The 15665-nt window shown below is 37.2% G+C and overlaps 1 protein-coding gene across 2 annotated transcripts in view; it reads right to left on the bottom strand.

Annotated features, from left to right (window-relative positions):
- The window catches only part of BMP2K (BMP2 inducible kinase), a 104340-nt gene that overhangs the window by 14488 nt on the left and 74187 nt on the right, over positions 1 to 15665 (bottom strand). The window contains exons 14-15 of one of the 2 annotated variants that reach the window (XM_039539703.1): positions 14804 to 14961; positions 6830 to 6943 (exon numbers count right to left, since the gene is read on the bottom strand). In XM_039539703.1, the coding sequence (XP_039395637.1) occupies positions 6830 to 6943; positions 14804 to 14961 (272 nt within the window). The remainder of the gene's footprint in view (positions 1 to 6829; positions 6944 to 14803; positions 14962 to 15665) is intronic. The other variant, XM_039539704.1, reaches the window with a different exon arrangement.

The raw sequence follows: 15665 nt of genomic DNA, 5'->3' as shown, positions 1-15665 counted from the left end.
CTCCCCCATTACTTCTGTGGGAGCTACAGCTCAGTATTTTTGAAAATTAGGTCACTTAAATGTCTAAACAACCTCAGAAACCCACTCTAGATACCCATTTTTGTACATTTTTAAAATTAGAGAAGAGAACATATCATGCATAGAAATAATGTCCTTTCAACTTGAACTTCCTACTTCTTCAGCTTGTGAATGCAATGCAGTTACAAAAGCATCATATCTGTTGCTATGGGGTTGGAAAAAAGAGCAGTTTCTGAACAAGTGTTGGAAAGACTAATTATAAGTCTCACAGTAGAAAAATAATTCAAAATATATTATTGTTGTGGTTACAGGCTTACTTGGAAGACATATGCAGGATTTTCATTCTTTGATGACTGCCAAGTCATTTTCTCGTTTGAATGTTCCTATCCTACATGATATAAAAGAGTGCCCACTTAAACTCTAAAACCAGAACCGTGTAAGCGTGGGGATTGGAATCAAAGCTCCGTCTCCTCAGCTAGTGCTATAACTCAACGAACTTTCACACAAGTGCACTGCAAAGACCTTTGTTCATCCCTTGCTCCCCTTTCAACCTCTCATTTAAAAAGATTTTAACAAAGCAGCAGCCATGCTGACTCACTCACTCTGCCATGGTCTAATGTGAACCACTGCAGTTTAAAATTGGTGACAAACCCCCTTAAATATAGGAGACAACCCAAGAATAGTTTCTTGTTCTCTATGTGGGGGATTTGTTTCTTTAAACCTGTAAGATCTTTCCTACCCACAGCTTTGTGTCAACATTCTGTTACCATTTATTGACAGTAACGAACGGTGAGATCAAGTTTGGGTGTCTTGGATGTAAATCTGAAGCTTACAAGACATAGCTTGCAAAGAAGTGTGGGTGAGAGAAACGTTCTCTTAATTCTCATCCCTATCAAAACCACCCTCAATATTACCCACTCCATCTGCAATTTTGGAATAATCAGATTTACAGAATATTTTCCCCCAGGACAGTTAATTATTTCGTAGTTTAGGATTGGGTTGTCCTTGCTCCTTATCTGGATGCGATTATTAGCAATTAAAAAATTACCTCTGGTTACTATTAGACTTAGAATAATGTCTAACTTGCATTTAAGTAACACTTCTGCCCTAAACTGCTTACTTCTCATACCATGTGTACAAGCCACAGAAGTATGTTTTCCTTGTTTGTATGCACAGATTGTTTTTGTTTAGATCTAGAAATAAGTGGTCTCTTCGCACCCTCCCCAGGGTACTTGTAAGTGCATACTAAATGCCAGTTTATGGGAGTTAATTTGGAATAGTTATTTAATGACTCAGCAGTACAAGGCCAAAAGTCTTTCTACTTCTATTAATAGCAGATAGATTTCTTTTTTGTTATCTGCAGATAAAACTGTGGAAAAACTATTGCCTAGAGGAAGAAGCAGGTTTTATTCAAAACCTGAGATTAATTTCCTGACATACTCCCCACTGAAACAGTAGGATACTTATTAGAATCATACAAAAGCAAATCCAACAACCCTTATTTCAGTGAAGAGATTCACATTTTGCTTCGTATGATTGTCATGAGCTTTGCTGAGGAAGATATGATATTATGGATGTGTTAAACTTCTGCAATTTCTAAATCATATGATGAGATAATATATTTATAGAGATAGCAAGCCTGGTTTTCCTCTCACTTGGAGACACTGTTGTAAAACCAGTGTCTCCATTGCCTTCAGTGGAATTACTCCAGATTTAAACCAGTTTAAGAAAGGGGAGAATCAGGCCCTTTTGGAGGTAAAAGGAAGAGAACGCCTATCAGAAGGTTACAGCAGTTTCTGAAGAAATAAAAAAAGTTTTCTTTACTTTTTATATACACCAAAAAACCACAATGAAACATGTCCAAAAGAAAATCCTTTTTAAGCAACTATTGATTTTGAGATCGCCTCAAGGAATATTACAGTGCTAGACTTAGCTGGATTGATCATTGCTTGAAGAAGCTTCCACTACATACCTGCACACATTATGATTAAGCACAGCTCAAACATGCTGTTAGGGAATGAGCATACTCCCACTTGAAATCAACAACAACATTCCTGGTGACTTTATGGTCAGAGTCGCTGTTGGTTAAATTAATGAGCAACAAATTCAACCTTAAACAAGTAAAAATAAATATCCAAATACAAAGCCCCTGTATTGCTGATAATTCACAAGTTTAAACATTACATAGTTTCGCTGTTACTGATGGAGGAAAATTTCTATTTTCAACCCCAAAAATAAAAGTTGTCAAACTATACTTCATTTACCAAAAATTTTAAAAATGTATCAAAATAAATGCCTAAAAGGGAAAAAATGAATTTTGTTTATTTAATGACATTCTAATGTTGCCAGAATGCACTTCAAAATCAACATGGCAGAAGATTTCATTTTTTTAAATAATCTTCTCAAACTGTAAACTGCTGCAATGAAAATTTCAAATATATATTTATACAAGCTGAAGAAATATGCAGTAACATCTGTTTGCAATGTACTGCTCAGATTGCTACACTTATAATCAGGTTTGCATCTTGTAGGAGACAATTGTTCTTCACTCAAATGCAAGGCAGGTGGAACATCTTTAATCATATAAGAAGATCCTAATCTTCAAGGAAATTTTCTGTTCTGATGTTCTTTTTCTAGACATCCGATTATAGGAGGATGAATGGCTTGTAACAACTGCAGTAATTACATGCCTTCTGCTGGTTCATCATTTTAGGGGCTGGGGTGGGGCGGAAGAGTAGGGCATAAGGGCCTTACGCTTTCTTTGAATTGGTAACATACTGCCGCCATCATTTCACAGCAATTTGCCACATGTCAGGCCCGGGATTACTGGGACATTTCAACTAAATCTGCACTATTGCTTTGACGACAGGCAGAGCAGCAGCTGCTGAATATTGTAAGAGATTGATGCCGCTTGCTGCTCTTGTTTTCAAGACAAGAACTGGAAATTAAAACAAACATTTGGTTCTTAGAATATGTTTTTCCCCTTCAAAACACATCTGTGAATAACTGTACACTTGTTACGTCTTTGATGGTTTTTAAGTGGCACCTCTCTTGTATCATGCAACATGAGTGGACTTACATAACGCATGATCCTGATGTACTGATCCATTTTAATGATAGTAGAAAACCTACTTCATTATTTACTATAAAAGGATGCCTAGTTATACAGTCTCCAAAGGATCTCTGCTCATCCCCAAAAAGGAAAGGACTGAAGATGATCACACAACAGAATGAGTGACAGGAGTATACTTGAGTCATTTCACGGGCAAAGCAATCAGTGTTGTTCTGGACCATCAACTTGTCACAGATCATGAATTCCCACTGTAGTAGGAAACGGACAGCCAGAGTTTAATAAAGAAAGATTACTGCAATATAAGCTATGCTTTTTTTCCCCCCGTCAAAGTCCACAATATTAAATGCGAGGTTTTTAAAAAAGATTTTTCCCCCCTAAAGTGAATTACTCCATGAACTCACAGATATTCTTACTGTGAAGTGGACCACTGCTTAGTAGATGATCATTTAGCCAGAGATACTGGCATGAGTTAACTGCATCATCTACCAGGCAACTCAAAAGTACCAAAGTAAGTATGTTTTGCATACAGCTGGAGAACTGTGCAGTCATAGTTGATATTTATATAGGGAATCAGGTGTTTTATGCAAATTTGCCCCACTGACTCAACTCTATTCCATATTTCTTCTGCCTAAATTTAAGTGAAATGTGCCTCACATTTACAAATCAAAATCTATAGTAATCTGTGTGTTATAGTAAAAATACAATTGGGAGAAACTTACCACAGGAGTTGCCATGGTTTTAGATCTATAGGCATGATTTTAGATCACGCATCATCCATTATTCTTGATTACTATAGTCTGAGGACTGGGATACTTTCACTATAATTTACCTGTTCAAAATTAATTTTTCAGGGAAAGCTAGATGATATTTCTGGTAAAAATATCCATTAGTTTCATTAGAGATGCTTTGCAATAGTAAAGAAACGAAAACTCTGCTTTTTTTTTTTTAAACCAAAGGCTAGAAAATGCAACTTGATTCAGAGAATAATTCCAGCCCTTGGGAGCCTGAAAATATATTTTTTTAAAAAGAGTCTTCAAGTTCCTGGGAACTGTATGGATCTAGTTTAGTTATTCTTAAAAGGCTGAGACCAAAAGAAGACCAAGACAGTTAACTATCTATCACATTACCACTGAGTACCATTTCTAATAGCAGAAATTTATTTATGGGAATGTTTTGTTGTTGTTTTAACTAAAACTCTACCAGAAGTTAACATACAAAGGACCAATTCGTTTGTAGGATTCAGAACTCTTTCATAAGCTGTACCAAATTGTGCCAGCCATCAAAAGACATTATAAACTGCTTTGAGATTTGACAGATTGTGGTGTAGATAGGCTGTCAAGAATTTAGGGGGAAAATAACTGTCACCTTGTAAAGAAAGGATGTTCTTTCAGGCTTCTGTATTTGCTAAATAGCACAGATTCATGTTCAATGCCTCAAATTGTCCTTGCTGAAGAAATTAAGCTAATAAAGCCACTTTTGAAAGCTGTGTTTATAGTATCCACATGAGGTTTAGTGGGGAGGGTCCCCCAGGATTAACATAACACAACACTAACACTATTTACAAAGCTAAATTTTATTTTAAGGGGCAAAGCTGAAGCTATGGACATGGAGAGGTTCCGACTTGCACCAAGCAACAGTGAGAAGGAACTGGAGAGGCGGTCAGTCTGCCCTGCCCTTTATTCCCTCAGTCAGAGGCACAAGGTGAGCAAGAGAGCACGTGCGGATCACTGGACACTACTTTCAAATTCTCTGGCTCCAGACACATTGTGTGAGTGTGTAACCTGCAGTGGAATACAATAAGGACCATCATGCGAAGAACACCACTGACATTTGTTGCAGGGTTTTTTCCCACCCCCCTAGTAAAAGAGCCCAACATATGCTAGGCCTCCCAGACTGCTGTAGTGTAAGAATTTTTATAACCAACAGCTAGAGAAGATCTTTTGTAAGTCTCCTCTTACTTTTCAGCCTTAACTGATCCAGGATTGTAAATTATTTTTTTATTTTTTTAAATGGAGATACCTTTTTGTAAGTTTTATAAATGGCAAAAGTCAATAGTGAAGGTATATAGTTTTTCTCTCAAGATCTCCGCAGCTCTTCCATTTCCTGGACTCAAGATTATCCTAAATATGTAAATGGAAAAAAGTGGTTTTTTTTCCATTATATGATTTAATAAATTCAGTTTAATTATCTGAAGGTTATAGGCATGGCAGGCTGAGAAGCAGTAGCAGAGTAAAAGCATCAAAAAGTTGTCAGAAGTTAAGGGACTATTAAAAGTTTCCAGATCTAAAAAGTATCACAAGGCAGGAAACCTTTTACTTTCCTGATCTTGATACAATCAGCAAGCAAACAGCAATGTTGATTTGGGTGGCCACCACACAAAGGGAACCATTTCTTTCCTTAGTTCACATTAATTCAGCCTTGCCTATAAGGCAAAGAAGAGTCTTTGCAGATACAGCATAATGCAAATCGTACGGAGTCTCTAGTTTTATGGAGAACACACAGTCCTTAGGACAGGCTTAAGAGACCTGAGCAATGCTAGAACTCTTTAGAGCAGGGTGATTGGAGGTGGTAATTTAGTGCTTGCTGAGCAGATATAATGGAAGAAAACTCAGAAAATGTAACAATGTGAGCGGAACCAGTTTAAGGCATCCTGACAAGGAAAAAGTTGATCGAGAATGAGAACAGAACAGCCTAGCTCTTAATGAGTACCACAGAGAACAGAATGCCAAATATTATTCTGTTCACACCTGGTTATGTATGGTCAGAAAGGGCCTAAGTCACACAAGGAGATTCACAGAAATGCGAAGTGAAAGAAGAAAAGGGAATGTGGCTGCAAAAAAAGTACACAAGATTGAAGACAAAGTGAAATCTGAGCATATTAGAGGAACCATTACTGTGGATATGGACAGTGAGAAAAATCACACCAAGAGCGCATTTTTAACTCAACATACCCACAACTTTGAGCATCTTTAAGTTGCACCTTATTTTACTCATTGCTGGCTCCACAGTAGTACAAAGTAACAAAAGCTTTTTTTAATGTTATGGAGGAGTGCCCTAGATTCTATTCTACCTCATGCCTTAAAACGGTCAATGAAGTTCTTGTTGCAGAATTTTTAATAACTGGCAAGTTAGTAAGCGACAGAGCACAATTTGGTTTTTAGATCCCAGAGTTCACAGTAAAGTCAGAAAATCTGTCTCTATAAAGAAAAAGTTATACAGAGTCTCAGTGTCGTAAGTGTGACTGTAACCAGACTTGAAGCTAAGCTCTTTATCCCTCTGCTGTTCCACCTGGAGGTTCTAATAAAACAGAGGAACCAACAACAAAAATAGAAGACAGAAAGGTTGGTGGCTGAAAACAATAGAGGAAAAAGTAGCAATACTCTTGTGTGACCTAAAAAAAAAATCTAATTCTATTAAGGAAATTAGTCATTTAACTGACACGGTTGTATTAAATCCAATAGATCATGCATGTGCAATTTTTGAAATGTAAAATGTATCAATGCATTTGGTGCTAGGTTAGATTTAAACTTCAAGACATTCACGATAACATTAGAAAAAAGTTACAGATCCAGACTAACACAGCTACCCCTCTGATATTAGAAAAGTTGTCCTCTATTCAATCTTCAACCACAAGGCTGATGATTCCAATTTGCACTGGTTTGGTCATATAACTGAACAAGCTTCCTTTGAGAGAGAGAGATTTAAATAAGAGGTAGTGATGTTACATATGTAACTTGCCTGGGTGAGAAATGAAAGGTACAGAACCAAAGGGATCTTCAGAAGGATGGTTCTGTGGAGCAGAATGTGGCTCCACATTCTTATCTGAGGATGCTCTCCTCTCCACGAGCCTGTCTGCAAAAATAAATGAAACAGAACAAAAAATAAAATAAAATAAAAATGGCAGTTCTTATGCCAAATTAATGATACGTTTAATAGATTTGTGTTTGTTTCAGATCCTCTCCTTGTACCCTGACATCTATCCCATTTTCGAAGGCCTTCATCTGCAAGAGTTCATTCTTGTTTTACTTCTCCACTCCCACCCCGAAGTAAATTGTGACAGATGATGAAAATGTATTATAACCAAAAAACAATATCGTCAAACTTCTCTGAGCAGTGCTCGTAAGAGACTAATTTTCATTCTGTTCCATTTAGGTTCTAATATCACAAAAACACACCATGGTATCCAAAGACCCAAGTCAGACGCCTTGTGTTACATTTTTATTTTTTATGCCTAAAATCAGTTTTAAAAAACAATTCACCAACTTCCCTAAAGGTAAAACTTTTCTGCTAGAACCACAATGAAGGATACAAATTAGTAATCCCACCAGCATCCCTTTTAAATTATGGGATTGTACTAATGATTGCAATACCAGTTTCTGAGTTTCACCAAATCCAAACAAGTACAGTTATATTTTGTATGCTCTTTATTCTCTAGAGTCCTGGTCCATGCAATGTGTTTTAAAATCGGATACATACAGTATTCAACATTACAAGAATAATGCAACAAAAAATTGGGAATGTAGTCTCCTCATTTATTGTAGCCTAGTGTTCCAGGGGTCATCAATGATGAGACAAGAAGGTAACCCAAGTAACTGGAATTCTGTGAAATCTATCTTGGCGCATTATTGCTCAAGAGTCCTGGAACTATTTCAAAGCAGTTACCCAACAGTACACAACTGATAGTCATAGCTATGCATTCTGTGGGTATAAAAGGCCCATATCCTCAATTGTCCACAGCGTCTCTCCATCTGGCTAAACTCCAATTTTTGATTCAAAGGAAGAAGGGATGGAGGGCAGGTGAGCAAGGATCTGCAGAAACTATACATTCAGATAAAGAAAGAAAAGTTACCAGTAACCACAGTTAATATAATTATCCTTGTGGTATTCCATTGTAGATTAACAAGTAGTTGGAATTCCCAGGTGGATGAGCAATGTTTAGTTGGACAAATGATTTGACAGAGTGATCATATTGTCTAGCTCTGGTATTTTGAGAGAGTATTACTGAGCCAGATACAAACTGAAAGCATTATAAATCTGATGGAGGCAAGATAAAGAGGTGGCCATGTCTCTTCTAAAATGGGTCATAAACCCTTCTGGCAAATTCCCACACAAGAGTTGAAGGTGGTAGTGGTTCAACTGTGTTGATTACAGATGTGTCACTTATAGCGGTACCCAGTCTCAAGACTTCATATGGATCTCTGTGTAGGGGAAGGAGATGGTGGCAACATCACTGTGTCAGACCTGAGCAGGTTCTTGAGTTGTATGTGCACTCAAATTGCTCTAAGTTGCACCAGCTCATCTGTGCACCAGGTCCCACAAGGTGCCAGTGTGTGTGTTCGTGTTCATCTATCAGATTGTTGTATTAAAAGTCTGTCAATTTCTACTCTGTTACGGCAAATCCTGAAAGTCCGAGTCATGGAAGACTTCGAGTAGCTCCTGGTCAGTTTAAGTTTCAAAAATGGCATTCTGCAGAGACCATAGTAATAAGCACTGTCAAATTAAAGCATAGTACAAGACAGGTGTGTGGGAGGCTTTAAAAAGCATTGTTTCCTCCCACCATCACACCCATATGCATAGGGCCAATCTGAGGAATTTGATTAGTTGTTTTTTTGCATATACTCTACTTATATGGCCTAAAATTAACTGTTTAACTCTTACACTTTGTCTCCCTGCCCATGATGATCAGATGACTCCAATTTTTTCCATTTCTCCCACAGTCATCTTCACATTTGTTCCTACATGACCCTTATACAGGTAACATCTTCTCTGATCTGGTCTATGTGGACCTTTTTTCAAAGTGCCAATTACATCAACTGACTATTCACGGGGAGTCTGAGGACCAGCTGGAGATAGCTGATAGGGTGGAGGAAAATACCTTCCCCCCCCCCCTCTTTGTTTGCTGCTTGTTTTAGGTTGTGAGGTCATCAGGACAAGGACTGCCTCTTACTGCATACCTGGACAGAGCCTGCTGCATTGTGGCCTCTACCATAATACAAGTTTATATAAAATGTGCATATGGGAGGCTTTGGGTATCATTCCTAGTCTCCTGCTGTAGGCAAAATGGAGACCTCTTTTTCCACAGAAAAGACCTCAGAATAGGGATGGGAAGGAGGCAGATTGATAGGGAGAAGGTTTTCAGACAGCTAGATTCCAAATAAAGAGTTGGGATTCTTAGCTCTCTGGGAACATCAGCTGATTCAGAAGATGAAGCTAATGGGATCCAGGAATGCTTTCACTGACTTGGCACTCCACACCCTGAAACTGCCTCTGTTGAATTATTTCTGCTGAGGCTGGTTTTCAGTCTGTGTACCATTACAGTTATACTGCTGCTAGTAGAAAAAATGAGTAAGCCTTCCTTCTCAACTGATCTAACCTTTGGTGTTGATGTCACAGTGACTTGCCTCCCTTTGATTTGTAAATTTACAGTTAACAAGGAGCCCAAGGAACGAAGGGTGAGGAAGAAGATTAAATCTTGCTGTCATTTAAGAGTTTGTCCAGTTTCCTGATTAAGGCCAGGGCAGAAGCAGGCTGACTCCATAGTTTCTTGATGCTCAAAACACCCTCAACATGTGGAGAAAGCAAGATTACTTTGCATGTGATAGCCTGGAACTGAGGGATAAAAAGCTTGCATGAGCTTTCCTTGAGTGTCAATGATTAAGTCAATCAAGCACTGGTTAATTTGCTTAAGACATGGAGCGGATGGTTCCTCAACACAGCTGGAGATAAAATAAATTGAGGGCAGTTGGGCCCATGGGCCTTCTATACATTTCTCTAGAATGCCTGCAACCCTAGGTCCATATGCACACTTGTTTGAAGTGATTTGGGGTCTCAAAAATAATATGATTTGGAAGGATCTGAAGAGGAATTCTATTTAGGAGAATGGGCAATTTTCAGTCTCAAACCCATAGGTTCCAGTTTAAGAGTACAGGAGCTTAGAAAGCAATAACTCAGCAATAGTAAAATGTTCCCATTTGGGAAAGCATGTTTTAATTTATTTATTTACACTAGGAACAAAATCTTCAAAGACTTCAGGAGCCAAGATAACAGAAAATCATAGTGAGCCGAGATGACCGTTTACTATTGTTACCCAGATTCCAGTGAGTGTTTTACTTTGGCTCCAAAGTGTAGTACTACAACTGAGTGTTTAGTCAGTAAAGAAACCATTTAGTCATAACACAATTCTATAATTTTTAGAAACCCAATTACAATCAATCACTCATGTTTGGCCTTTGCAGCTTCATTGACATCTTTAAAACCATGATCATGGAAAAGGAAACGATGCAGGAAAAAAAAGCCAATAGCTAATGGAATAGCTAATTTTGAAAAAAAATGTTTTTACTCAAGAGAGTTCTCACTCAGCTTCATCTACTGGTTAATTGTCAAGTGACTGCCTCTGTGAAAGTCAGATCTTTTCCACAGCATATATAAAATAGCAAGTTTATTCATTTCTCCTGCAGTGAACATGGAGAACAAAAAGCTGAACCATCATAGCATCAAGAACTTTAGTTCTCTGTGCATACTCTACTATGCATGCAGATAATGGTTTAACCAGTTTATAGGAGAGATTGTGCCCAAAGATGAAGATGCTGATAGCTGCAGATAAATCATATACCCTAAAAACCTTGACTTTTGAGTCCCAAAAGGGAGAACCTAGGAAACTTGATTAATAGTGTATAACAGTGAACAAAACTTTAAATATTTTTAATGTATATGTAAATTGTGACATGACATAAATTAGGCTTTTAGAAAGAAAAAAACAAGGGTCAACCTTTTGTGATTTGCCAGCCCAGTGAAACTGAAAGCAAATGAAAAAGTTTATTTCAAAAGCTTATAATGTGTGTCAATTATTGGGCTAAGTAGTACAGCAATGAAATTTTCTTCTCTGGATTCTTATTCTTCTGTCCTTATTCCCTTAGATCAAAAAAGCAAAAATAAACCTAGAAAATTTACACATTCTGTGATAAACAGTGGCTCTCTTGTAAAAACTGATGTCCTCTCCTGTAGAAAGGAATTTGGTGATTTTTATGAAAAGAGCAATGATATATCTTTAAATACATCTGCACAATGTCAAACATTTTAGCAAGTATAATCTCATTAATGTACAATGAAAACTAAAAATAGAATTATGTAAATTATCTCTGTAGAGGTGTATGCCTCTACATTTACCAATTTTGCCATTTTAACTGTATAGTGGTAAACATTTGTGCTTTGATTTTAGAAGATTACTATAGGTATTACAGAACATACATTTAGAACAAGACTGCTAACTGTCAACACTCAAAATCCATAGGCTAAAATTTAATGGAAGTATTTTATCTATTTTGTCTACTATTGCCTTAATACAAGGGATCTGTTTTGCGACAGGATGTCAATAATTACAATGAGAAATTCATTAAGGAAATCCTCATTGTCAGAGCGAAGACTGTGGAAATTTATGATCTATAGTAGGGCTTTCCACTGAGGCTTTTAAACTTGACTCAAGCCAAAAGGCGAGGAAGAAAAACTATTGCACTTCATGCAGTATACTAAACCAGTCTGCCACCTACTGTATTATTTGTCAAACCACAGCAAATTACGTCTCAACATTTTTCTGGGCAGTGCTGTCGTGTGGTTAAAAAAAACTGAGTCAGGAAATCTGAGTTTCTAGTCTTAGCTCTAACAACTCATTGAAGGACTTAGGGTAAATCTCTTAACCCTATCTATAAATAGAGTTATTATCTAGTTCAGAAATGTAATGTAATATTAAAAAATTTTCAAACAATTTTTTTTTTAAATATAATGCTACCTACAAGCTAAGTACTAAATACTGAATAAATGGAACAGTGGTCAGGTACTTAATTTTACAGACATGTGAAGTGTTAGTGGATTACTGATCATATCATAAGCTTCTTGTACAACAGTAAAGTCACTTTACAGGCGAGGGTAGGGGAAAGGCAAGATACACCAGCACTCACTGTTTGTTTAGTCAGTTATACTAGCAGGGTATAATACAAACATTGGACAATGGAAGTGACCAGTAACTGTTAATGGAGAATCAGCAGAGAACATACAAGAGATTGTAGAGTACAAGACATCATTAGTTTATTTTCTTCATATAATTCTCTTGCACAAGCTCAGTATACTTGAGGAAATAAGGAACAACTCAAACAAATGTTGGCATTCTGATAACATAAAGTCTAACGTCTACTATGCTCTAACTTTTACTACATATTCCTCCCGACTTAACAGTAAAGAGCAAAAGAGGAGAGAAAATTGTGTGGTTTCAAGCACTCTCATTTTTACAAGGATTGCGTTCCAAGAAACATTATCTTAAGGCTACTACACTAATTCAACGGCAAGCATTATATATAATGAACGGAATATTAACAGGAGCCACCAACCATGTAAAAATGGTTATAATTCTTGTCATTTTTACAATAATTCTTCCTTTTTATGCCATCACTTTACAGGCCCATCTTGCTCACTGTGATGTTGGACTAAAGCAATTGTTGGCCATGGCTATACTAGCGAACTTATAGCGGCACAGCTGTACCGATGCAGCTGTGCTGCTGTAAGGTCGCGCATGCAGCTGCTCTATGCTACCTCCAAGGAGCAGCGGTCGCTCTGTCGACAGGAGAATGTCTCCTGCTGACATAGTGCTGTCCACAACAGCGCTTCTGTCAGTGTACTTATGTCGCTCGGGGGAGGGGGGGGGGGGTTTCCCACACACCCAAGCGACATAAGCTATACCAAAAAAAAGTGCTAGGGTAAACATAGCTCTAGTCTACAGACTGCACAATAATCTTAGTCAACTATTCTTTGTATTCTCCTTAATCTTGCACTGAGAATACCACCAGTCATCTCACTACATAGCGTCATGAGCTCTCTATCAGGTGTATATAAAGGCATTACATAACTTCAGGGCCTCTGAGACAACGGTGTTAGAATTTCCTGATGAGATAACCTTACGCAAAGTTCACTAGCATTTACAGGAAGAAATCAACCTCCTAAAACCTTCAAAGAAAGCGGCTTTGCATGAAAATAGCATTACTTTAGGATTTCTATTTTGCTGGAATATTAGAATATGATCACACTGTATGAAAAAAAGTTTTAAAATCTTAATCTCCGACAATCTTATTTTCCCTTCTTAGAATCTGTTTAAGTTGTCCATTTTTCTACATCTTTCACCAAACTGAACAGAACTTCGGGTATGCTAAGTATAGCCAGCCATTCTCAGTAAGCACATTTGCCGGATGGCAGCTAGTACATTAGTCATGAAGCCACTTAAAATATTTTTCTGGTCAGTATCTTTTATTTTCCTTACATCTATCGGAAACGTGGCTCAAGACTACTCAGTGAAGCCAGATGCAGGACATTTAGCATAATTATGGTCAGCAAAGTGGTTAGGAATTATGAGAATGGGCAGTGCTATGCTGACCTTTCACTTTTAAACAAACATTCTCCAGTTGAGTATTATTTTGATTTCCAAATCCTCTAAGGCTCCTTTTGAAGGAACTATGCTTAAGATTTTCAACACAATTACTGGAAAGACAATAGTTTCAAGTTCCAAAACAATTTTTTTTTTTAAAGAATGGTTATTTTCAACTAGGACAATCTTAATTTCCCAAACATTAACAAGAGCAACTTTTGTGTTTTACTGGAAAATAATTCATTTTTTGCAATGCTACTTTGACATCTCTTAGAAAAGTGGTACAAAAAAAAGCACATATGTGCAATGCTACGGTAAGTTTTTGGTTCTGCCCTATTTTAGACTGACTTCTTGAACCTAAATGGTAGAAAAATGATTTCATGCATGTTCTTTAATATTCTTACGTTCACTTTGCTTGTTGGCATTCCACATTCTCACAGCAAGCTTACAAAAAAGTAGTCCCTTGGAAAAATTAAGCCACCGGAAATGTGAAAGAAGCTAGCTCTATTAAAATTATAGTTTCTTTTTCCATTAATTCCCCACTAGCTATTTTGTTGCATTTTTACTAGTGAGAAATCTGATCCTAGCTGTCAAATGATTATATCTGTAACTTAGAAGTCAATGTCATGTTTTGCTACATGCTAAAGGTCTTTTTAAAAAAAAACAGACCTAGTCTTCCTTAACAAAATTACATTTGAAAATAGTATCGTGATGAATACCAACAAGTTGACTAAAGAAAGCGATTTCAAGTAAAAACATTGAGATAGCTGACTTAAAGAGGAAAAAAGTTTATTCAACTATTGCCATGTCAGAACAATAAAGCAGCCCTTACATGTAGCCACTCATCAAAGGACATTACAAAACATTAACATAATGTAATAGACCAATTTTTCTTTCAGGCATTTTCAAAGGGCATTTCAGACCAACAGAACCTTCTGTTCTGGTGTGCAAGAAAACAGAGCTGCAAATGGAGTAATGCAAGCAGCTAAACTGTCTCGTGTATCTGAACACCATACTACTGATATTTAGAATTCTTGACAATCAAGGAGATGAGAAATATTTAAGAGTTAAAGATTATATCAATAGCTGCTAATGCTAAACAGTGAATTTCTTCTGCACACAACATTTTCCAAATGGAAAGAAAAGTGAAAAGGCGGACCTAGTTCTGCCCTCAAATGCTCAGAAAGAATTTTCTGTACAACAGACTGCATGGCCCTTTAAAAGGACAGTCTTTGGCACTGTTGAGTGTACCTACAGAGCCCTTATTTACTGTGAAGCGAAATAAGCCTTCAAGCGTCCCTTACTTGATCTCAGAAGGTCAAATTCCCTGTCCAGTAGCTCCTCCTCTGTTAGCTTGGAGAAATTGTCCTCTCCAAATGGGTTCCAGCCTGACATATCAGGTGGGTTACTGATGTTCTGCTTTGGGTAACTGGAAACGGCCTCTGCATCAGGAACGGCTGAGCTGTGAAGTCAATTTGGGGAAGCAGATAAAAAAACATTGCAGCCTATTGATGTAAAATTAAGCATATCAGAATTTCGTCATTTCAGAGGTCTTTGTATATTTGTTCTTACACACAATGTGACAGCTTCCCAGTGACATAGTTTAGCAATAATTTAGAGTTTTGTTCCACCTTATTTTATATTGTTGTATGTAATTCACTTCAACTTGTGTTTTACCTTATGGGTATTTTTCTCCATTCATTCTAAGCATGGCCAAATCGCAAACGCCTTCTAATGTAAATGTGACCTGAAATAGGAAAGGTGGTGTAGCTATTTATTTCTGTATTATATTAAAAATAGCCAAAATGTTTATTTCTGCTTTTTTGGGAGAGGGAGAGGAAAATATTGGGAATGTCAAAATCTGTTTTCCCCGTTTTGCTGCTTTTTTGGGGGCAGGGGGGGTTGGAGAAAAATGTATTTGTAGATTGGGAGCTGCTGGTCCTTATTGAAGGGGTGGGGCTATTGACTAAAAGGGTTCCCCTTCCCCACTTATTTATAGAGTTCACTAAGTTAAATAAGTGTTAACAAGAAAAAATAACTTTAAACAAAATAGTCGCTTTCTCTTTAATCACGTTTTTCCTTTCTTGGAATCTTAATACTATTGGTTCTTTGGTTTTCATTGAAAATAAGGGAAGAAAGGAGAGAGATATATAACATGTCAACATC

Source organism: Mauremys reevesii, linkage group 5 (assembly GCF_016161935.1).
Source record: "Mauremys reevesii isolate NIE-2019 linkage group 5, ASM1616193v1, whole genome shotgun sequence".
Classification (NCBI taxonomy): domain Eukaryota; kingdom Metazoa; phylum Chordata; order Testudines; family Geoemydidae; genus Mauremys; species Mauremys reevesii.
This window is presented reverse-complemented; position numbering and strand designations above follow the sequence as displayed.